The sequence below is a fragment of the Erinaceus europaeus genome, chromosome 8 (assembly GCF_950295315.1).
Source record: "Erinaceus europaeus chromosome 8, mEriEur2.1, whole genome shotgun sequence".
Classification (NCBI taxonomy): Eukaryota; Metazoa; Chordata; class Mammalia; order Eulipotyphla; family Erinaceidae; genus Erinaceus; species Erinaceus europaeus.
The window spans coordinates 76086415-76111998 of NC_080169.1; the positions used below are offsets into that span (position 1 = coordinate 76086415).

A 25584-nucleotide genomic window follows, 5' to 3' on the forward strand; every position below is an offset into this window, starting at 1 on the left:
TATACATTTATACTAGTTCAATACTATATAATAGACTATATATAATAGGTTTTATATACAAACTATGTAATAGACCCTATGTAGACTTTATGTACAGTAGACTTCATATATAATAGACTTTATATACAATTGACCATATATATATATATATAAAGTAGATCAACAGAATAGTTTCATTGATTTAGCAACTCGTAGCACTGAGAAGTGTGAATAAACCCAAGATAAGGATGTCGTCACCAGGGGACAGGAACAGAACCCAAATCCCTTGACTCCCAAGCTGGTGTCTTGCACTAATTGTGTTGCTTTCTACTCATCGGAGCGCGTCCGGGAGTAAAAGGTGGAGACGGGAGTGGACGGCCGCGAGGTGGAGGCCGCGCTGCAGGTGCCGCGGAGCCGGGCCCTGGCGATTCCCCTTTGTGCGGCGGACGAAGATGAAAGCGGCGGTGGCGGCGGCGGCCACAAGCCCCTGGGACCGGGAACTGGAACTAGGTACGAACTGCCCGCCGCTCTGGCTCTCTCGCCCTCACTCAGGCCTCTCCTCCGCTCTCCCTCCCGCAGCCCCCTCTGCACCACCAGCCCGCCGGGTGTCTTCTGGAGACAGACAAGCGCCCTGCGCCCAGTCCTTTGGAGTCCCGGGGGTCCCCCGCGCCAGGACGTTTTCTCTAAGAGATGCGTGAGCGCCAAGTTTTCTAAATGTTAGAAACTAAGAGGTGGGGTCAGGGGCTTATGCACCAAGTTTGCTGTGCGTTGGCTCGACGCGACAAAAAAAAAAAAATCTAGACAATAAGCAGAGAGCCTTTTCTCTCCACACGCACAAGCCCAACATCCCCTGGGCAACTCTCCCGCTGGAGGACGCCTTTCCGAGTGCGCGTGTTTACACTTTTCCTCCACCCGGTGGAACAAACAGACGCTGACAGCCTCTAGGGGATTCCAAACCGTTACTCCGCCCGCTGGGGAGGGGCCAGCCCAACGGCCGAGCCTGCGCAGTAAGCCAGACCAACTTCCAGGGCTCCCGCGCACTACAGATCCCAGAAGGCAATGCGCCAGAGGCGGGCTGTTGCCTTACCTGCCGCGAGCTTAATAGCTCCGGTTACTACCGCGCTCCTCCCTCGCCGCTCATTCCCGCCAGTCTCTTCCCCACAGCCACAGACTTTCTAGTTTTCTGCGTACTAGCCTTCTACCTCTCTCCGAATTATGATTGACTTTCCCACCCGAGGTGGGCAGTAGCAGGGAAGGAAAAAAAAAAAAGCCCCAGAGGCCAAAGCCAGGCAACCTGACCACACTTCCGCTTCTAGCGCTCTGGAAGGCAGCGCGCACGCGCCCCCGGCGACTCCGGCGCGCTTGACTTCCGCTCCCACTGTACTCTGCGAGCCGAATCATGGATCACACTGGTAAGGAGGCGGAGGCAATGGGGGTCCCAGTTCCGTGCCCCCTTGGCCGGCCAGGGACTCGTAGCCGAGCGGGTACGGAGAGGTTATTCCCCGCCTACAGCGCCGGGCTGTGGCGGGGAGAAAGAAACCTCTCAGACCTCTGCCCTGCCCGGTGGGGCCCTCGGTTCCCGGCCTGCCCTCCGGGGTGGTACCTATTGCCTGGGTGCCGGCAGCAGCCGCTTTGCGTCTGTGGGACCGCGGCTGGCGCGGGCCTCGTGGGGGCGTCAGAAACGCGGACTTTGCACCCTCCAGCCCCATCCCGGGGCCTCTGCCCCACGTCCCCGGGTCCGGGGGGGGACACTTTGGAGGCCGGGAAGCCTCTTTAAGCCGGGAGTGGATGGGCGTGAGTGATTTGGAGACTTCCTGTTCTCTGAATCGGTTTGCGGCGGATGCACCAAGTGGGCACACATAACCTCTTGTTGTTTCTTTCCGGTCCTTGGTGGACGGTGAGAGGCGAGAGAGAGAGGGAGGGGGGGGGAGAGATGATCGGGAGTCGTTTTTGGAATTTGAACTACTCGGAGCAGCTTTTCTCCCTAAGCCCACACACAGCATGCCCCGCGCTTTGGCTATGATCCTTATCATTTGGGGACGTTTATAAAGGAAGTCTTTGACTAGAGCTAACTAATCTCACTCATCTTCGAGTAAGAGTGACCTCTCTGTGTTGAGTTTTGCATCACTGTGCTTTTTGGATATTGAATAAGCACACTTGGGGTTCAGAAGTGCAAGTGTGTGTGTGTGTGGGAGAAAACTGTTTTTTTCTGTCTTAAATACTCAATAGGATGTTCTTAGGCTTCAAAGATCTGCTTAATCACCTATGTATATATAAGTTTAATATATAAGTGCGTGCGCACACACCACGGAGATGTAAAGGCCAGTTGGCTGCAGTGTAGCTGGCGGGAGCCTTGAGATTAGAAAGGAAAGCAGGTGGAGCAAGATTTTGAAAGCCACTAGCAACTATTCTAAGTGCAATATTTAGTCACTGAACAGAAGTAGAGGGGGAATATACTCTATTTTTAAGACATAATAGGTTCTTTGGCAGGTGGTGTAAGAGTGGGAGGTAAGACTAATGGAAAATAGAGATTATGAACGTAGGTGGTCCATGGGTCCTGTGCATCCCGTCCACGAGGCCCTAGAATTCATCCTACTAAAGACAGATATAGGTGGTACTCTGTGAATGGTGCAGGAATGCCTCGGTCTCTTTCACACACAGTGTGTGTGTGTGTGTGTGTGTGTGTGTGTGTGTGTGTTTATGTGTTTGATTTCTTAATTGGGCCTCTGGCTCAGCAGCAGAATTTATGCATGAGACTCTGGATTTGATCCCTGGCATCACATTAGAAAGTAGATAATTTAGGAGATGATTTTAGTAGACTAGGAGGAAGACTTATGGTGAAGGTGTTTTAGTTTAATGAAAAGGGGTATAAATAGTGTTTTTTTGTTTGTTTTTGTGAGACAAACTAAAATATACTCCACTATTTATATTATGTTTCTCTTGTGTTTTTTTGTTTTTTTTTTTTAGAGAGAGACAGAGACAGGATAAATTGGGGAAGAAAGGGGAGATAAGAAGGAGACAGACATCTGCAACACTGCTTCACAATTTGTGAAGCTTCCCTTCCTGCAGGTGGGGACTGGAGGATTGAACCCAGTTCCTTGCACACTGCAAAGTGTGTGCCCAACCAGGTGTGCCACCACCTTCTCCACTGTTCTTGTCTTTCTCATCTGATATTGAGACTCTAACCTCAGGTCTCATACATGCAAGGTATGCTCTGTACTGCTGAGCCACCACCCCTTCTTGGCAGTGGGCTGGTGGCAATATACATTTTGAACATTAAACTCAAACATGTGCTGATGGCTTCATCCAGAAGTGTGTGAGAGAAAGGAAAGATGCTTAAGTATCTGATTAGAATAACTAACAGTGCTTAGTACTGAGTTGAGGGAAAACTTGGAAGAAAATCAGATTTACGGGCCTGGGCGGTGGTGCACCTGGTTGAGCACACTTGTTGCAATGCACAAGGACCCAGGTTTGAGCCCCTGTCCTCACCTGCATGGGGAAAGCTTTATGAGTGGTGAAACAGGGCTGCAGGTGTCTCTGTCTCTTGCCTTCTCTATCGCCCCCTTCCCTTTTGATTTCTGGCTGTCTATCCAATAAATAAATAAAGATGTAAAAAAAATTTTTTTAAATCAGATTTATTTTTATTTTGCTTCTTTTTAAACCAACACACTGTGTGCTCAGCTCTGGCTTATGCTAGTGCCGGGGATTGAACCTGAGCTTCCCAATGCCTCAAGCATGAATGTCTGGAAAAGGACTTTTTTTTTTTTTCCCTCCAGGGTTATTGCTGGGACTGGGTGCCTGCATCAGGAAGGCCATTTTTCCTCCTTTTGTTGCTCTTGTAACATTGTTGTGGTTATTACTATCGTTGTTGCTGTCGTTGTTGTTGGATAGAGCAGAGAGAAATGGAGAGAGAAGGGGAAGACAGGGGGAGAGAAAGATAAGACACCTGCAGACCCGCTTCACCGCCTGTGGAGCAACTCCCCTTCAGGTGGGGAGCGGGCGACTTGAACCGGGATCCTTACGCTGGTCCCTGCGCTTTGCGCCAGTGCACTTAACCCGCTGTGCTAATGCCCGACCCCTGGAAAAGGACTTTATAAGGTTAGAGATGAGACGAATTTAGGTTTTTGGAATGCTCAGTATGCGATGTGCATTGAAACTTCAAGTGGGAGATGTCAGGTGAACTCTGAGGGAAGATCTGGACTAAAAAACACTTTATTTAGTACTATATAGCTTATATTCTAAGGCATGAGAACCTAGAACCACGTTAATGTTTGGAAATTGTGTAGAATGGAAACTCTGGCATCTTGATGTTAGAGAAGTAAACATTCAGTGTTAGCAGAATATTTCTCATTTGGAATTGGAATTGGGAATTAAGCCCTTTTCACAGTTTGAAGGATGTTGTTAGCAAATTGTAACATGGATGGGTGTGTATCTGAGTATTAGCCTAATTCTTTTAAGATTAAAGCTTGTCCCTAAAGTGAAAGTCATCCTGATACGAAAACATTAAAAAATTGACTTCTACTCAGATACTGCCGGGCTAGGGTGGGGATGCCTCTTCCATGCAGGGCAGACTCTGGGTTGGAGAGAACGCGATTGGAGCCATCCTGGGCTGCTACTCACTCAGCATGCTAGGGAGATGACTCAGGAACCAAATACGTGGCGCGAGGCAATGCACTATCTTTATTGATCAGAGAGCCAAGGCTTTTAAAAGGCAGACCCAGAAGTGGCAAGTTGGAAACGGAAATGGCTAGGAAAGGGTTGGGGAAAGGCAAAAGGGAGCTGTGAAGGTAGAAACTTCCTTAGCAACTGTTGTGAGGGTTTTTATTTATTTTATTTTATTATTTTTTAAATTTATTCTGTTTTGTTGCCCTTGTTGCTTTATTGTTGTAATTATTTTATTTTTTGCCTCCAGGGTTATTGCTGGGGCTCAGTGCCTGCACCATGAATCCACTGCTCCTGGAGGCCATTTTTTCCCCTTTTGTTGCCCTTGTTGTGGTTATTGTCATTGTTGATGTCATTCGTTGTTGAATAGGACAGAGAGAAATGGAGAGAGATGGGGAAGATAGAGAGGGGGAGAGAAAGACAGACACCTGCAGACCTGCTTGACCGCCTGTCAAGCGACTCCCCTGCAGGTGGGGGGCCGGGACTCAAACCGGGATCTTTACACTGGTTCCTGCGCTTTGCGCCACATGTGTTTAACCTGCACTACCACCCGACCCCCTGTTGTGAGGGTTTTAACTGGTAGGATTAATAATACCCTGGAGGCAGGAAGGGTCTTGAGGGTAGAAGGAAGATAGATCAAAGGAATAGAATGGGTGGGGATCTTTCAGGCAAAACAGTAATTATGTAGATAGGCCATAGTATCAGGAATGCTGGGTGCTTTGTGAGCCCTTGCCATGCTCAACCACATCCTCACAATTTCCCAACAAGATACTCTTTTTGCTTTAAGTTAGCTTTTAAAATTTTAAGTCAGTTCCCTTGAAGTTTCATATCAGGAAGCAGTATCAAATATTGTATTGACTTGTTATTTGCAGACCTTAGAAAAATTAGAAGTTTTAGTGAAATTCATAAATAAGAATCTGATAATTCTTTAAATCATATCAAATCACTGGCAAGAATTCTGAGGTAGCCCATTAAATATATGGCAATTTATAGAATGATTTTAATATCAAATAATTGAGAAGTACTCTTGGGGAGGAGCCCTCAAATAGACCATACTGAGAAAAGCAAATAAAATGAAAGCTATCTTGTGGTCTACTAGAATTTTGTCATAAACATTTCTCCAAGAAACTTTTACTTAGTGTTTGACTCATTCTTTAGTCATTTTAATAATTAGTAATTATTTGGCAGGTGTAGATAGCATATTGCTTATGCATAGGGACTTTCATGCCTGAGACTCCAAGGTCCCAAGTTTAATCCCCTGCACTATCATAAGCCAGAGTTGAACAGTGCTTGGTAAATAAAATCAATATATATATATTTAAAAAATAGTACTTACTGTAACTTTAGCCTGAATTTTATAAAATATTTAAGTGATACTTTTTATAAACCAATATGCTATACATGTTTTATTTCCTCTTAAAATAGATACCATTTACATGACCAATTGTCCTTAGTTTTCATTTTCTTTGTATATGTAGAGATTTTTGTCATGAGTTTAATGGCTTTAGTGAGTATATTCTAGATGAAATAATGCTTTATGTCTTAATTCTTAGTTAAAATATTCACAACATGGCAAGCCCAGATGTCACTATTAAATGTCATACTTTGTGTATAACTTGAATCTTTGAGACTAGCAGCAAAGTACTAAGGGACTTGAAAATAGCGACAGGCTGTGTAAGCATCAGTCTTTATAATAGTAAGATGCTGATGTTTTGATCATTAACCAAGTTAATGCTTGTAGTTTTTTGAATAAAGGACAACATTTAAATTGCTATCTGTCCTATAACATCTTGATTTTTTTATTTTTATTTTTTGGCTTATTGGGAAATCGAATACTTTTTTGAGCAAAAATCAAATATATTCTGCCATAGCTATCTCTTAATCTTTCTACATAAACAACTGAAGTAAAAGATGAAATACATTATTCAACGTACTGAAGTCTTAAAAGTTAGATCAGGTTGGATTTGTACTCAGACTGTTAGCTTTCCATGTAATCCCTTTGCTGTGATATGTTGGGTACTAGCTGGACTGAAACTAAATGGAAATTAATTGTTATTATTTAATATTTTTATTTATTTAGGATAGAGACAGTTGAGAGGGAAGGGATGGGGACACACACACACACTCTGCAGCACTGTTTCACCACTCATGAAGCTTCCCCCTGTAGGTGGAGGGCCAGGAGTTTGAACTCAGGTCCTTATGCACTGTATCTCTGTGTTCAATCAGGTGTGCCACTGCTCAGCTCCTCAAATTAATTATTAAAAATCCTAGGGGGGTGATGGTGGTGCACCTGGCTAAGTGCATGTGTTAACAGTGCTCAAGGACCCGGGTTCAAGCCCCCAGTCCTCACTTGCAGGGGGAAGCCTCACAAGTGATGAAGTACTGCAGGTGTCTTACGTCCCCCTTCTCAGTTTCTGGCTGTATCTATCCAATAAATAAATAAATAAATATAATAAAAATTTTAAAACGTTTCCAAAAATCCCATTTTTGCATCTTCTATATATTTTTTGGAAAGAATGTAAATCAGTCTGAATTTGACATGTCTGTAGTTTTAGCTTTAAAAGTCATTAATACAGGTCATTACTTTCAAATTTTACTTTAGCTTAATGTGGGTAGTTTGACTCTCATTCTTCACTGTACAGACTTCTACAGAGATAATTTCATAGTTCTGTTATAAATAATGTGTCATGTTTAAAACATAATTGTATAAGAGTAGTCATTGTATTTCCTGTCTTCACGCATTTCTTTTTCTCTTTAATTAAAGGTTAATAGTTTTTATACTGTAACTTTTAAAAAATTTCTTTATTGAGGAATTAATGTTTTATATTCAACAGTAAATACATGTATAACATGTATAACAGTAAATACATGTATAACATTTCTCAGTTTTCCATATAAAAATACAACCCCCATTAGGTCATCTGGCATCCTTTTTGGACCCGTATTTTCCCCCACACACACCCCAGAGTCTTTTACTTTGGTGCAACATACCAATTCCAGATCAGGTTCTACTTGTGTTTTCTGATCTTGTTTTTCAACTTCTGCCTGAGAGTGAGATCATCCCATATTCTTCCTTCTGTTTCTGACTGATTTCACTTAATATGAATTTTTCAAGGTCCATCCAAGATAGACTGAAAATGGTGAAGTCACCTTTTTTTATAGTTGAGTAGTATTCCATTGTGTATATATACCACAACTTGCTCAGCTACTCATCTGTTGTTGGATACCTAGGTTGCTTCCAGGTTTTGGCTATTGCAAATTGTGCTGCCAAGAACATATGTGTACACAGATCTTTTTGGATGGTTATGTTGGGTTCCTTAGGATATATCCCCAGGAGAGGAATTGCAGGATCATAGGGTAGATCCTTTTCAGGCCTTGTGAGAGTTCTCCAGAATGTTCTCCACAGAGGTTGGACCAATTTATATTCCCACTAGCAGTGCAGGAAGGTTCCTTTGTCCCCACAACCTCTCCAGCATTTGCTGCTGCTACCTTTTCTGATGCATGACATTCTCACAGAAGTAAAGTGGTATCTCATTGTTATCTTTATTTGCATTTCTCTGACAGTCAGAGACTTGGAACATTTTTTCATGTGTTTCTGGGCCTTTTGGATCTTTTCTGTGGTGAGTATTCTGTCCATGTCCTCCCCCCATTTTTGGATGGGGTTATTTTGTTATAGTCCCATAGGTTTATGCTTGCCTTAGTCTTCTTTGTAATTGGATTCATTTCATTGAAGATGTCTTTAAAATTTATGTGGAAAAGAGTTCTGCGATAGTTTCCTGTAAGTATTTGATAGTTTCTGGTCTAACCCAAGTCCTTGATCCACTTGGAATATTTTGTTTGGTGAAATACAATGGTTCAGTTTGATTCTTCTGCATGTTTCAACCCATTTTTTCCAACACCATTTGTTGAAGAGACTCTGCTTTCCCCATGTAATAGTCTGGGCCCCTTTGTCAAAGATTAGATGTCCATAGGTGTGGGACCTCATTTCTGGGATCTCAATTCTATTCCACTGGTCAGTGTGTCTGTTCATGTTCCAGTACCAAGCAGTTTTGATGACCATGGCCCTATAATACAATTGAGATCTGAGAATGTGATGTTCTGTTCTTTCTTCTCAAGATTGTTTTGGCAATTCTAGGTCCTTTCTGGTTCCCAGTAAACATTTGTATCATTTGTTCTATTCTCCTAAAAAATGTGCTTGGGATCTTGATGGGGATAGCATTAAATTTGTATATGGCTCTGGGTAGTATATCCATTTTGATGATGTTAATTCTTCCAACCCATGAACATGGAATATCTTTCCACTTCTTTGTGTCTTTTTCAATTTCCTTGAGTAGTGACGCATAATTTTTGGTATACAAGTCTTTCACTTCTTTGGTTAGGTTTATTCCTAGACATTTTATTTTTTTTGTTGCTATAGTAAAAGTAGTTGATTTCTGGGTTTCTTATTCTTCCAACTTAGTGTTTGCATAAAGAAATGCCAATGACTTTTGAATGTTAATTTTGTAGCCTGACACCTTACTGTATTGCCTGATGACTTTCAAAAGCTTCTTGCTGGATTCCTTAGGTTTTTCTATGTGTACTGTCATATCATCTGCAAATAGAGAGAGTCTGACTTCTTCTCTTCCAATATGTATCCCTTTAATTCCTTGCTCCTGCCTGATTGCTATGGCAAGAACTTCCAACACTATGTTGAATAGTAATGGTGCTAGCCCTGTCTGGTACCTGATCTGAGGGGAAATGCTTCCAGTTTTTCACCATTGAGTACGATGTTGGCTGTAGGTTTGCTATATATAGACTCCACTATCTTGAGGAATTTTCCATCTGTTCCCATTTTTTGTAGTGTTTTGATCATAAAGGGATGTTGTATTTTGTCAAAGGCTTTCACTCCATCTATTGATATGACCTTGTGGTTTTTGGTCTTTCTTTTATTAATGTGGATCATGTTGATTGATTTACGTATATTAAACCAACCTTGCATTCCTGGGATCAACCCCATTTGGTCATGATGAACAATCTTTTGAATATACTGCTGTATCTGGTTGACTAGAATTTTGTTCAATATTTTAGCATCTATGTTCATCAGTGATATTGGTCTGTAGTTTTCTTTTTTGGTTGTGTTCTTGTCTGCTTTTGGTATCAAAGTGATGTTGGCTTCATAGAATCTGGAAGGGATTATCCCAGTGTCTTCAGTTATCTGGAAAACTTTTAAAAGTAGAGGTATTAGTTCTTCTTTGAAGGTTTTGTAGAATTTATTTGTAAAACCATGTGGTCTAGGACTTATTTTTGGGAAGATCTTTGATAACTTTCAATTTCATTAGCTGTGGTGGGCCTGTTCATGTTATCAATTTCCTCTTTACTTAATTTTGGAAGTTTGTAGGTATCTAGGAAATCGTCCATTTCTTCCAGGTTCTCTAGCTTGGTGGCATACAGTTGTTCATAGAATCCTTGCATGATATGTTAAATTTCTGTGGTGTCTGTTGTGATAATCACCTCTTTGATTTACGATCCGATTTATTTGAGTCTTTTCCCTTTTTTGTTTTGTGAGTCTGGCTAAAGGTTTGTCGATTTTGTTTACTCTTTCGAAGAACCAACATTTACTTTCGTTGATCTTTTGTATGGCTTTCTTATTTTCAATGTTATTTATTTCTTTCCTGACTTTAGTTATATCTGTCCTTCTGGTTGCTTTAGGGTTCCTTTGTTCTTCTTCTCGGTCTTTAAGATGTGCTATCAGGCTGTTTAACTGTGCTTTTTCTTGTTTCCTAATGTATGCTTTTATGGCTATGAACTTCCCTCTCAGTACTGCCTTAGCTGTGTCCCAAATATTTTTGATAGCTTGTGTCTTCATTTTCATTGAAGTCTCGAAACATTTTGATTTCTTTATTTCCTCTTTGACCCAGTAGTTGCTAAGTAGTGTACTGTTTAGCTTCCACATTTTGGGACTTTTACTAATCTTTCGTTGATTATTAAGTATTAGTTGAATTTCACTGTTGTCTGAGAAGATGCTTGGGATGATTTCAATGCTCTTGAATTTGCTGATGTTGTCTTTGTGGCCTAATATATGGTCTATCCTTGAGAATGACTTGAGTAGAATGTGTTTTTCAGTTTCTTGGGATGAATGACTCTGAAAATATCCAATAGTTCTAGTTTATCTATCTCCTCATTTAGCTCCCTCATGTCTATATTCATTTTCTTCCTGGATGATCTGTAAATTGAGAGAGTGGGGTGTTGAAGTCCCCTATGACTGTGTTGCTGTTAGTAGATTGCTGTTGCTCTTTCAGTAGCTATTTGATGCATTTAGATGGCTTCTCTTTGGTGCATAGATGTTAATAATTGTTAAGTCCTCTTGATTGACTGATACTTCTATGATGTCAGATATGAGAATAGCTGTTCCTGCCTGTTTTTATGGGCCATTGGCTTATATGATAGTTTTCCATCCTTTCACTTTGAGTCTGTGTCTTGTTGAGTTAGGTGGGTCTCCTGAGGTCTTTTAAACTATAGGTAGGCTTCTTAGCTTAATCACTGACTCCTGACCAAGAGATAAAGCAGTGTGGGGCAGAGATAATCCAGTGGTTATGCAAAGAGACTCACAGCCCCACTGCTAGGCCACCGAGATATAGATCTTCTGATTTTCCTGGTTATTTCTCTGTCCCTTGGTGTCAGCACAGGGCCTCCCCGCTGCTGCTCCAGATTCTGAGGGCAGTAGCAATGGAGACTCCAACAGTTGCACTTGGTGAGTCTTATGGGAGTCCTCTCCTCCCTTCAGTTCTCTTTTTGTTGGTGAAACAGACTGGAGGTGGTGTCTCAAGTGGTAAACTGCCGGACTGTTACCAGCCACTTAATCTCTCCCTAGGCTCCTCTCTGTCCATGAGCCACACATGTTTGCATTCACTGGTGGTTTGATGAGTTCCTAAAGTCGTTATTATTCTGTCTTTTTTCGATCCCAGGTGGTCTCCTTTGGTATTCCTAGTTGAACAGGGAGAAGAGAGGAGAGAAACACAGTTGCTGCTGCTCTGTAGCTCCATCTCTGGGAGTCTATACTGTAACATCTTTTCACATACTTGAAGATGATGAATTTTAAGAGAAAACTGGCACTTATACTTACCTCAAATATTTAAATTCAGAATTCAGATCTTTCTTTTCAAACCTCTAGTTTCCATCTGTAGAATGGGTTGAATGAAGGTGGATCAGTGCTGTAGATGTCTCTTCCCTCTTTCTGTCCCTCCCTATTTACCTCTGTAAGAAAAAGAAACTACTGGTAACAGTGGAGTCATGTGTATGTAGTCATAATCCTGGTGCCTCACAAACAGACAAAATAAAAACACCTCAGAAATTCAGTCCTTGGTAATGTTGCATATGCATTGATATGTACTGTACCTGTAGCAGAATAATTTAAAAAAACAAATTACTTTCTCCCCCCCCCCCCTAAAATAGATAATGAATTACAAGGCACTAATAGTTCTGGATCACTGGGTGGTCTTGATGTTCGAAGACGAATTCCCATAAAGCTTATCTCCAAACAAGGGAATAAGGCCAAAGCTGTGCCCCGAACTCCAAGAACTATAAACAGGATGCCTGCAAAGGTGCCACCTGGTGACGAAGGTAATTTGTTTAAGTTAACATATTCAAATGTCTTTCTGTTGTATAGTCCCTCTAGATAAACCATGTGACTTTTAAAAAATATGTTACTAGGATCAAATTTAGCTTCCTGTATGCACTTTATCACAGAGTCACCTCCCAGGTCTAATTTTTATTTTGTTTCTTTGTGACAGAGTGTGAGAGACCAATGTACCACTCTACCAACCTTGGAGCTGCATTTGTTTTGTCATGGTTGCTCTTTAGGTGGTACATGAGTGATGGTGGGGATGAACCTAGGGCTTCACTCATGCAGGACTCGTGCTTTACTGCTAAGTCACCTCCCTGGCATTATGTGTGATTTTATTTACTTATAACTACCCTCTCTCGCTCTCTGATCTTTTTGTTTGACTTTTCATTTTGGCATGTTGTGCTCTTTCTTTATATTTGCTGTAATATTTTGTTGAAAGTAACACTGTCACATGGTACGGGAGATGGCTCAGTGGATAAAGCATTCGACTCTCAAGAATGAGGTCCTGAGTTCAATCCCTGGCAGCGCATGTACCAGAGTGAGGTCTGGTTCTTTCTCCTCCTGTCTTTCTCATTAATAAATAAAATCTTTAAAAAAAGAAAGAAAGTAACACTGTCACTACTGGATGATGGTTCACCTGCTAAAGCATACACGTTACCTTGCTGGGGTCCAGGTTCATGACTCCAGCCCTTGCAAGTGGAAAGTTTCACAAGGGGTGGAGCAGTGTCGCAGATGTGTATCTCCAGCCCCCCCCCCCCCCCATTCTGTGTCACTGAGAATGATGGAACCATGCAGTCGCTAAGCCTAGCAATAACCCTGGTGACATTAAAGTAAAACTAATGCTGCCTCTTTAAAAAAAAAAAAATCTAAATATTTCAGAAAGAAATTTAAAAGTAAAATTTCTTCCTTTTCAACAGTTTCTCTCCAAAGATGATCTTTATTAGATTTTTTTAATAGTTACGTTATGTGTAATTGCCCATTTATTCATGTAATACAAACTTGAGGGATTTTTTTTTTGCCTTGTCTTTGTGTTTGGAGGAGCCTAATTTTAAAAAATAAGCTTGGATATTTATGGGCATGCCATAATTGAATTTTTTTTTGAATTTTTTTTACTGATAACAGTGTTGGAGGATATATTGTTCTACACATAACAGTATACAGTTCAGAGATTTTAAACAGCATAAATTTAGATGTTTTAGAACTTGATGAATGTTCATTTTAGAATTCTGGATGGTAGTGTGTATGCGCCCCCAACGACTCTGGCGCTCTTGACTTCCGATCCCACTGTACTTGCCAGCCGAATCATGGATCACACTGGTGGCCTGTTATTATGCCAGTTTATAATCACACACACCATATTGCTATTAGCCTTAAAAGGTTTTGGTTTTATGTAAATGTCTTTTTTTTTTTTAATCTAGGATCTCCCTATTTATATCCCTTTCCCATTTTTTTCTGTTTGTCTTTCTCTTGATTTTTATGAGTTCGTCATATGATGAGTTATTTGTAACTGTTGTACATTTTATGTATCCCCACTTATCTTTTGAATTTTACATGTAAACTGTTTATTGTGTATAACCTAAAGGTCTTATGTAGTCACAATGCCTTTTCTTTTGTGTTAAGACTTCTGAGCTTCACACATTTTTAGGCCTTTCCCTTTCCCCATACATGTAAAACAGCTTTCCTATCTCTTTAGTACATACTCAGTAAATGGGCCTATGAGTTAAATTTAGCCCCTTTGTTTTGACTATAGTTTTACTGGAACATAGCAGTGCCTATTTGTTATTGTCACTGCTTCCATGCTGTAGTATCATACTGAGTTATTGTTAAAGACCATATGAAATACCTAGCCTAAAATACTTCACTATTTTACCTTTCTAGATTTTCTGTTCTAGCCTTGTTTTCTTTTATAAGTTTTTATATTTATTTTTTCCTTTTGTTGCCCTTGTAGTTATTGTTGTTAGTGATGTCGTCATTGTTAGATAGGAATGAGAGAAATGGAGAGAGGACAGGAAGACAGAGAGGGGTAGAGAAAGACACCTGCAGACCTGCTTCACCGCCTCTGAAGTGACTCCCCTGTAGGTAGGGAGGCTGGGGCTTGAACTGGGATCCTTATGCCAGTCCTTGTGCTTCGTGCCACATGCGCTTAACCCACTGTGCTAACGCCTGACTCCCTCTAGCATTATTTTTGAAATAAAATTGTTTAAATTATTTCTTATAGTTTTTCTCCTTGTAAAACTCTTTCCATTTAAGCAAGTATTGCTATTTGAAGTCAAGTATTAAAATCATTGCAGTAGCAATTTAGAGCTAGTACTGTATTATCTCTAAATTGGAGTCCCCAGGTTTGCTTGTTTTATTCTTTAAAAATACATAGTTTTTAAACTACAAAGTAATGCAAAAAACAGATTCTTATTATAATAATCCAAACAATTCAGACAAAAACCTTCTTAACTACCACCAACATCACCGCTCTACACACACATTTTTCCTTTCAGTTATGTTCTCCCCCCAAGCCCACATGCCTCTAGAGAGAGCTCTTAAGGTTTTGTTGTTGTTGTTGTTAATGAAGCAAATTGATGCTGAACGTAATTTTTTGGATAATTGATATTAATTTTTTGGGGGGGTAGAAAAATTGATTGGTTATATTCACAGACACTGATCAAATGTGGGGTTCTGGTTGCTACTATGGCATGTATATAGATGCTTATAGCTTAACAGTGATAGTTGAAATTGAACTGCTCTTTTAAATGATCATGTATTCCTAATTGTCTAAATTTTAGACAATCAAGAAAGATTATTTTCCTTATTTTGGATTTTAGATGATACCAATTTTTGTATGTTACAGCGAGATCATCTAAGAGCATCTTGCTTCAGTGTGTGTGTGTGTCTCATTACACAGGTGCTGTAATTTAGACTTATGGGTAAAGTTAAAACTTGTGTGCCTTGGCTACTCTGTTTACCAGTTCTGTAGCCAAAATAGTCACAAGAAGCCTGGCACCTTGGAGGGATAGTTTATCTTCTCAGTTTTACTCTAGGAAATTGGATTCTACCTAGAATCTCCATCAGACCATTCATTGGCTTTCTGTTCTTTTATATGAAATAAGAGGATTTCTATCAACTTTTTAATTAGGTCAGAAAAAATTAGCCTTTTGATCTTCATACTGTATTACGTTCATTGATATTAATATGCAGCGAGGAGTGTATTTATAAGTAGCTATGATACAGCTGCTGTTTGATTAACCAGGGAGTGGTTTTAATTGGAAAAAAAAGAATTGTGAATTTATTTCATTTTTTTAAAAACCTGTTTTTGTGAGGGAGACCAAGGTAAGAGCACGACTCAGCTCTAGTATATGTCAGTGCAGATGGAGGTGATTCAACCTGGGACCTTTTTGGCCTCAGGCATGCAAATCCTGTGCTCTAATGCTAATCCTGACCCAAGTTACTTATTTTAAAATAGGCACAACTTATAAGGCTATCGAAGAGGATGTCTAATTTGCGGAATAATGAGAAGAAAATCTTACAGAATTCTTTGTTTTTGATGTTGGCAGTATAGTCAGTCTTGCAGCATGCCACATTTGTAAATAGATTCGAATAAGCAGTTATCAGTATCTTAAAAAACGTGTACAACAAGCATGATGGTAACACTTAATAAAACTTATGCTAAGGGACAATCTGCTGGTCAGTTAGTGGTCCTGCTTCCTAATCTTCTGTGAGCTGTTATGAACCTCCTCCCTCTTAATAATTGTCAAGTGTGAGTAAAAAAGAATAGATTAGTGGATTGCCAAGATCACTTCTAACTGATATTTTAAGTCTTAATTATCTTGTCATAAGTCTTTGAAAGGCATGAGATAGGAATTTCAGCAAATAGGTATATTTTGCCATGTATATGTACTTGCTTAATGAAATTTGCAAAGTTAACAGTTAGTTTTTTTTTTTTTTTTTTTTTTTTTCCCCCAGAAGGATTTGATTATAATGAAGAAGAACGGTATGACTGTAAAGGGAGTGAACTGTTTGGAAACCAACGAAGATTTTCTGGACAACTTTTTTGGGACTTTCAGGTATAACTGAAACTGAAAATTTGCTAAACCAATAAAATATTTTAAAGTATTGACATATGCTCTGGGTGAGCACAAGGGACCCGGATTCAAGCCTCTGGCACCTAACTGCAGGGAGTAAGCTTTATGGACAAGGGAGCTGTGCTGCAGATGTGCTTCTCTCTGTGTCTTTCTCTCTGTCTTGCTCTGTGTCTCTGCCTCACCCCCCACCCCCAGAAGCCCACTGGCAATGGTATGATCATGTAGACAAAAAGCCCAGAAATAACCCTGGTGGCAAAAATAAATAAATAAAATAATAAATATTTAAAGTTGTTATTAGAATAGTGCAGTATGTAAAGTATGGTATGAAATTTTATTATGTTTCGGCCACTTTTTTCCCTTTATTTGATAGAGACAGAAATTGAAAGGGCGAGGGAGACCTGCTTCACTGCTTCACTTTATTGTATAAATCACAGATGTAATTTTTTAAAATGCTTATAATTATATCATTTTTAATTCTATACTTATATCATCTCCACAGATAAACATCTTAGGTGAAAAGGATGATACACCAGTTCATTTTTGTGACAAATGTGGATTGCCTATTAAAATCTATGGACGTATGGTATGTTTAACTTAATTCTGCTTTTGTATATGTAAAAATTTGTATAGAGGTAGGATTCTCACATTTAAATGATATGTTTATCATTGTTCAGTGCTTGAGATTGTGATATTTAAAATAAGTAAAATAACTAAGGTAAAATTTGGAATGTATGAATTATAGTTATATGTTATTTGTAAATTATAATTAGGCTATGAATATATTGATTGTAATGTATTAATTATAATTTGTAATAAATTATGTCATAGAAAATATAAAATTCTAATACTTATAATGCATGAATTTAATTTTTGAATTACTGTAAATATTAAGGAAAGTTATTTTGAACTGTTTGATGCTTGTTGTATACTTTTTTTTTTTTTTCCTTATGATAGAGATTAGACAGTAAAAGACCATAACAGCATAGCTTTCTTCATTGTGGTGGGGGCAGAGCTTAAATGTGTACCTTTTGCACAGCAATACAGCACACTTTCCAAGTGAGCTATTTCACTGGCCCTGTTAGTTCTTACTTATCTTAGTTTTACTTTTCTTAACAGAACAAAATCTTTTGATTATTTTGAAAACTAATTTTTTATTGCATGATTTTTAAAAATTTATAAAATGGAAACACTGACAAGATAGGATAAGAGTGATACAATTCCCATCACCAGCTTCCACTGAACTAGGGGAAGCTTTAGTCCTATGGTGTGTGTTATTTATTTAAGAGACCAGAGCACTTTATCATATTCAGTAAAGGAATAGAACTAGGGATTTCATACAGGAAGGTCCTACACTCCACTCTGTTCACTGAGCCACCTTCCCAGCTACTATGGAAATATTTCATGTCCTAGTTTGTGAACTATAATATTTTTCTGTTCACAGATTCCATGCAAGCATGTGTTTTGCTATGATTGTGCTATTTTACATGAAAAAAAGGGAGATAAAATGTGTCCAGGGTAAGATCATCTTCATATTTTCAAATGATAAAGTTTGTGATAATAGTGATTTATAATTTGTGTGAAAGCTCAAAGGGTTATATCACAAATATAATGCATGGTGTCCTCTTATGATGTAAGAATATAGGGGGTCAGGAGCTAAGTGCACCAGGTTAAGCCCACACAGTGCGAAGCACAAGGTCCGACTCAAGGATCCTGATTGTCTTTCCCCCTCTCTGTCTCCCTTCCTCTCTCAATTTCTGTCTGTCCTATCCAACAACAACTACAGCAGCAACAATAGGAAAAAGATGGCCGCCAGGAGTAGTGGATTCATAGTGCAGGCACCAAGCCCCAGTAATAACCCTGAAGGCAAAAAAAGAAAAAAAAAAAAAAGAATATGGCATCACTGAGACAGACTACATTGATTCATTGATAAACCAGTGACCACTAGTTTTCCTGGTGTGTTTTCTAATGCTTTATTTTTAACATTACTTTTATTAGATATTTAACAGTGGTTTACAAGGCTCTCCCCCTCCCCCACTTTATTTATGAGAAAGGGGAGGAGAAGATAGCCAGAGTATCACTCTGGCACATGCAATGCTGGGGATTGAACTCTGGATCTCAATATCCATTGTGCCACCTCCCAGGCCCCTTTACTATTCCTGTAAAGTAACTGATTATAAAATCTGTGAGTTTAAAGAATATTTCTTACCTAGAATTATAATTCAGAATAGTTTTAAAAAGAACTGATTCATTTATTTGCCTATTCTGATGCCTAATTTTTCCAACAAAGTGTATATTTAAGTTATATAGAAGATTGGATTGATTCATTGGGGGGGGAAAGGTTCTTTTATGTAGAGGACATTTTAAAAGGTTTGCTCATGTATGACATATATATTTTCCCCCTTTAAATATTTTATCTATTTATCAATGAGAAAGATAGGGGTAAGAACCAGACATTACTCTAGTACCTGTGCTGCCACGGACTGAACCCAGGACCTCATGCTAGAGAATCCAGTGTTTTATCCACTGTGCCACCTCCTGGACATAAATATATATACATGCACATTATGTTAATATTTAAAAGGGAATGTAGTTTTCAGGTTATTAAGTGTAAGTTCAGTAAGCACATGAACTCTTCACCCTTACCTATTTTTGAACTTAAACCTGTCAGGATTAACAGATTCAGCCCAGAAAATGAAGGAATGACAACCCAAATAATGTGAATATTACATAACACTGCTCTCAAGCATCACTTGAAAGTATCTCACATCTTGTTACTATAGAGATACTCCTGAGTTTACAGAGATTTGAAACAAAAAAAGCATAAAGCAAAAGTACACTACCTAGTAAAGGGAAGTCTACTGCTATCAGCAAGGACTCTCACCCATACAGCAAGGATAGAATAATAGATATAACTTAAAGAATTAAATGATTTCATATGATCTCAAATGATATATGTAAATGATACATATTTAGTAACATATATAGTGCATAACTAGTGACTAAATACTGTTACCGGGGGTTAGATAGCATAATGGTTATGCAGTGAAAGTTTCAAACCTGAGGCTTCAAGTTCCCCGGTTCAATCCTCCATAAACCAGAGCTGATCAGTGCTCGGGTAAAAAAAAAAAAAATACTGTTACCTTTGTTTTATTGATCTTAAGGATAGATACTCCTTTAAATCCATAAATGTTATGAGTTAAGTAGGTAGTTGCTTTAGCCCCCTTTTACAGATTAAAAATAAACTGAAAGTAATTTTTTCCCAACATTGTAGAGTCATTATTAGATCCCCCTCTGATTCCTAGTTCAATCTTTTCACTATTTTAAAAAGACTAAAGGCAAGTGTGTTAATGAAGAATAGTTAAAACTTTGAACCAGAGTAAAGAAGATGTTGATTTAAAGTGCTCACAATTGAGGAAGGTAGGTCTTTGCAGTACATTTTAAAAGATTGATTTATTAATGTGAGAGAGAAGGCACAAAAGAGAGAACCAGAACATCACTTTTACACATGTGATACAGGATATTAAACTCAGGACCTCATGCTTCTAAGTAAAGCTCTAGCTACTGTACTACCTCCTGGGCTGCTATAATGCTTTCAGTAGTAAATTTATCTGACATTTCAGGAAAGTTCCATTAAAAAAAATATATATATATATATATGATAGAGACTGTCAGAAATCAAGAGGGAAAGGGGAGATAGAGAGGGAGAGAGACAGATATCTGCAGCCCTACTTGACCACTTGCAAAATTTTCCCCCTTCAGGTAGGGACCAGGGTCTTGAACCTGGGTCCTTGCACACTGTGACATAACGCGCTCAACCAGGTGCACCACCACCCAGCCCCTAGGAAAGCTCCATTCTTTAAGGATGGCAATAATGGTGTGAATTTAAATTGACAAAAACAATAATATATATTTATATTTATACATGTTTATGTTTATAATGTAAATATTAATGTTAAGAACTCTGATGGGTTAGCAAAGTCTTTCAATATTATGCTTGCAACATCTTTTACTTACTGTCTTAGTAGTATTTGCTCAGTATATACTTATTGGCCAGTAAATATTGTACAGGTTTGAATTTTATGGTTGTGATAGATCCTTTGTTTTGCTTTTTCTGCAGTTTTTTTTTTTTGCAAATGGATAAATTCTAAGTCAAATAAGGTCTTTTCTGAAAACATTCTACATAATACGTTTATTATTTCTTTGTATTAAAAGTTTAAAAATAAGTATATCTTTGAAATTAAATGAATTACTCTCTAACTTGTTTTCAGTAAATCAAATTTTTCCCCTTTTAGCTGTAGCGATCCTGTGCAGCGAATTGAACAATGTACACGAGGTTCTCTCTTCATGTGTAGCATTGTGCAAGGGTGCAAGAGAACATACTTGTCACAGAGAGATTTACAGGCTCATATCAACCATCGACATATGAGAGCCGGAAAACCTGTTACCCGTGCTTCACTTGAAAATGTTCATCCTCCTATTGCCCCACCACCGACTGAAATCCCTGATCGTTTTATAATGCCACCAGACAAGCACCATATGAGCCATATTCCGCCAAAGCAGCACATCATGATGCCACCGCCGCCTCTGCAGCATGTGCCACATGAGCACTATAGTCAGCCACATGAAGATATTCGTGCTCCTCCAGCAGAATTGTCCATGGCTCCACCTCCACCTCGGTCAGTCAGTCAGGAAACCTTTCGTATTTCAACAAGGAAACACAGCAATTTAATAACTGTCCCTATTCAGGATGACTCAAATTCAGGTGCCAGAGAACCACCACCTCCTGCCCCAGCACCTGCTCATCATCATCCTGAATATCAGGGTCAACCAGTGGTATCACACCCTCATCATATTTTGCCTCCACAGCAACATTATGCACCACCCCCACCTCCTCCACCACCAATAAGCCATCCAATGCCACATCCTCCCCAGGCTGCAGGTACTCCTCACTTGGTCTATAGCCAAGCTCCACCTCCACCAATGACCTCTGCTCCACCCCCAATAACCCCTCCCCCTGGACATATTATTGCCCAGATGCCACCTTATATGAATCATCCTCCTCCAGGACCTCCCCCACCTCAACATGGTGGCCCACCTGTAACTGCACCCCCCCCTCACCATTATAATCCTAACTCTTTACCCCAGTTCACTGAAGATCAAGGAACTTTGAGTCCTCCATTTACACAGCCAGGGGGAATGAGCCCTGGTATATGGCCTGCACCGAGAGGGCCACCTCCTCCTCCACGAATGCAGGGTCCACCTTCTCAAACCCCACTTCCTGGACCACATCATCCCGATCAGACAAGATACAGACCATATTACCAGTGATGACCATAGTATTTTGAACTGAAGATACGATAAGGGGGGAAAAAAACTTAATGTGTAGTCAGTCTTTTAATTAAGCTTTGTTTGGGGGGAAGGAAGAGCACTTGCTAAGGTGACTGTAAAACACTTAGGGTCTTGTTAAATTGGTTTTAAATCTTGACCGTATAATTGATTTCAAGTACTATAGTTCCGATAAGTGGTTCAGTTGAGCACAGCTATATTTTAACAACTTTATTCTTCTAGTGTAATAAATTGACCCAGGGGTGACCATTTGTTTAAAAAAAAATTTTTTTTTTGAAGTCAACTTTCATTGTTCTACTTTCCAAAGTGTCACTTTTGTTAAGCCCAATGTTTAGTTTTTCTTGTGATACATTTGTTATCCTGTGTAAAAGAATTCAGTGAGTGTAAATGCTATTTTTATGTGAACTTAAGTGCAGCCACATACTGTTTTTTAAAACCATATGTTTTACCACTAATTTCCAATTACAATAAAATCCTAGAAGTAAAAATCTACTACATTTTACTGTAAGGTAGACTGTTAAATGGTAAAGAATTAATTCATATTTTAGGCACTGAAATACTGAGGTATATTAAGTATATATTGCACTTCACTTGGATGCCTTTTCATTTTTAGGCAGCCTCTGGAGCACCAAAATAGATCAGAATTCTAGCACAAAGATATTCATATTTGTAGTATTAAAAGGCATTGCTAATTATTTGGAACAATGTGGCCAAAGTAATCGACTATAGGCTCCAAACTGTTGGGGGATGCTGTTACTCATTAATATTTTTTACTGAATGGTTGGAATCACATAATAAATCACTTACTAATCTTAAGTAACATTTTTATAGAACTTTATATGTGTTATTTAGATAAGTGTGTACTACTCTGTTCGTTGTCTTAAGCAAAATAGGGCTGTATAGACTAGTTCCTTATTTCATGGTAGAGATTGATCCTGTACTTAAGTGGGTTATTGTTTGTTGGGCTTTAAAACTACAGTTTGAATGCCATGGAGGAATTTAAATACTGTATTAATGAAGGACATTATTGTAATCACAAACTTGTATCACTCAGGTTTCATTACTATGTGATAAGCCTTTTTTTTTCTTCTAACTTGAAAATTTTAAAAATTATTTCCCATACATTTTATTTGTAAAACAGTATAAATCTTGGAGTCTTTTAGCGTGGAGTCAACGGTGAAGATACAGATAATTTTGTATTGGAGAAGAAAAAAAGTAACTAAATTGTAAATTTCAGTGCTTTATAAGGTGCCTTTAGAGTCAGCTTTTGCATTATAGGGGCTTGTTACAGTCCAGCTAAGATGACCACTCACAGTTTATACAGAATTCATATGTATAAATCAGTATTCTTGGGATATTATGTATCCTTTGAATAAACCCCTGTGAAGAATTCCTTCCCCTCTAAAATGGTGCATAATATAAACATGAGATGTATAGTATGAAGATATCATTTATTAAATAGTTTATAGTGTATAAAATTAGAACATTTCTTTTTTGACAAGGTGAACTGATTTCTAACTACCATTTAATTCTGTCGGATACGGGCAAAAACAATTCTTACCTTGAGTAATCAGATGCAGAGTTATCTACAAACAGAGCTGACATTAGAAATAATATAAATGGCCATCCTTTACCAGCCAGAAATAACTTTTTCTTTAGGATAAGTGATTTTTACACCTAGAAATTTGAGAATCTAGTGGTAATGCAGTATTCCTAGTGAGAAATTCTTGTATTAAAAGCATGGGAGTGAAATAGTGTGAAATGGTGATGAGTGCTTCTATCATACTACTGTAGGTACTTGGACTGGTGCAAACTTGATTTACCTACCCCTATCTAGGAGCTGTTAAAATACAACTATTGAATATTCAGTACCATTTTGTTTTATGTAATAAATAGCCAAATTCACTTTATAGCTTTTCAACTTGAAAGAACTCTCCTGTTTTTATTAAAATTCACTAGAGTTAAATGTGGTACAAAACCACTTAGCCTATGTATTGGACAAAAAAAAAATAGTATCATGTTAAAACTCCCATGTTAAGAGACTTGTTAGGCTTTTACAATTATTTCAGTTAGCTTTAAGAAATATCTTATGCAAGGAGGCAGATGAGATGAATGTGTTGTAGCAGATTAAATTTTTAGTGGTGTTAGACATGAATTCATCCAGTTAACGTTTGAATGAGGGTGGTGGGTAGAAGGATAACGAAATAATTATTAGTGTTTCATTCCTTGAGGAAAAAGATGTGAATCCCAGACTTATTTCAGGGAAGACTGAAGCTATGATGGACATAAGTCTAAATGTATGTATGTTTCTTTATATTGCTCTTAAGACTACTGAGGTGGCAGTTTAACTCTTAAAAACAATAAAATGGAAGCATAAATACTATTGCCTAGATGGATTTTTACCTATGATACACTTGGAAAAATACAGACTTTGCATGCTTATATTGATACAACTTTTATGGTATAATTATACTTTTTTAAAAGAGATTAAAAGTTAACAGTTGAATGATATTTAGTGGCATACTTACTTGTCCAAGTACTATGATTTAAATCAAATGCTAAGATAAAATGCTTATATACCTTTTTGTCCTGTAAAAACTACTTACCCAAAGTTAATGTGTAAACACTACTAGATACCATAACTAAAATACACAAATGGAAAAGATTTAAATTTAGTTCACAGCATGAGAATTTACTATATGATGTATACACAACTGCTTTAGGATTTGTTCTAATAGAAGACCTTTCATAAATATTTTTTGGGGGGAAAGCCCTATAGTCTTTCCTAACTTTGGAAAAGTTTTTCTATATTATAAGCATATAGGAAAAGTACACTAGTAACTAAAATAATATATTTTCCTAGTCATTACACCAGCTAGCAAATTAGTATATTGATGTTAACTGAAGTCTGACAAAATTAGATTACTGTAGGGGTGTGTGTGTGTCTGTGTGTCTGGGGTCTTCCATACGCCCAACATCATCACTTTGGATGACTTCAGATAGAGGGAGAAACAGATGCACAGCAGTGCTCAAGTTCCCACAGGTGTTGCTGTAACATCTCTCCTATTGTGCTAGGGTTTGAACCTGGGCCTCTTGCAAAACGTAGTGCTAGCTCTACCTGGTGAGCTAGCTCTCTTGCCTTGCTACATATTCTGACTGAGAGAATGTAATTTTTTTTTTCAAACTATCATTATTAGGAATCTAGTACAGCCATATTGGATATGGTAGGCATGAAGAAGGGAGACAGAATACTTAGTAGTTGGACTAGTATCTGGATTTACATGTTTTGTTTGGATTCATGTGTATGCAGCTTGCCGTCACCAAGAGGAAAAAGGTAAGAATAGTCACAGCAACATTTTAATATTAGAAAGTTTATTTTTCTCTCTGTCTAATGTAATCACACATTTTTTTAGTCATTACAGAATCACTGGATTAAAATTAACAGTGGAAGTTCATGGACTTGGTTCTCATGTTTGGTTAGATGCTTTTTTTATTATTTTAAAAAAGGAAACATTGACAAAACCATAGGATAAGAGGGGCACAACTCCACAGAATTCCCACCATAAGAACTCCATATCCCATCCCCTCTCTGATAACTTTCCTATTCTTTATCCCTCTTAAGAGTATGGACTCAGGGTCATTATGGTATGCAGAAGGTGGAAGGTCTGACCTCTAATTGCTTCCCTGCTGAACATGTGCTTTCATAGGTCTGTCCATACTCCCAGCCTCTCTTTCCCTAGTGGGGCGGGGCTCTGAGGAAGTGGGGCTCCAGCACACATTGGTGGGGTCATCCAGGGAAGTCTGGTTGGCATCATGGTAGCATCTGGATCCTGGTGGCTGAAAAGAGAGTTAGCATATAAGCCTGGAATAGTGCAGATGAGTTTTTTTTTTTTTTTTTTTGGGGGGGGGAGTCGTCTCTGT

General features: G+C 38.7%; 1 protein-coding gene across 4 annotated transcripts; it reads left to right on the plus strand.

Annotated features, from left to right (window-relative positions):
• The first annotated feature begins 282 nt into the window (after window positions 1–282).
• Window positions 283–24174, plus strand: CBLL1 (Cbl proto-oncogene like 1). 4 transcript variants are annotated; one of them, XM_060196403.1, is made up of 6 exons: window positions 283–489; window positions 12073–12240; window positions 16199–16299; window positions 16817–16900; window positions 17759–17832; window positions 20610–24174. In XM_060196403.1, the coding sequence occupies exons 1-6, from the start codon at window positions 432–434 to the stop codon at window positions 21643–21645; spliced, it is 1521 nt and encodes a 506-aa protein (XP_060052386.1). In that variant the 5' UTR covers window positions 283–431; the 3' UTR covers window positions 21646–24174. The 4 variants fall into 4 exon arrangements, with proteins under 4 accessions (XP_060052386.1, XP_060052385.1, XP_007528370.1 ...); XM_060196402.1 differs by having other exon boundaries at window positions 336–489; window positions 16202–16299; XM_007528308.2 differs by lacking the exon at window positions 283–489 and adding an exon at window positions 983–1391 and having other exon boundaries at window positions 16202–16299.
• The last annotated feature ends 1410 nt before the right edge of the window (window positions 24175–25584 follow it).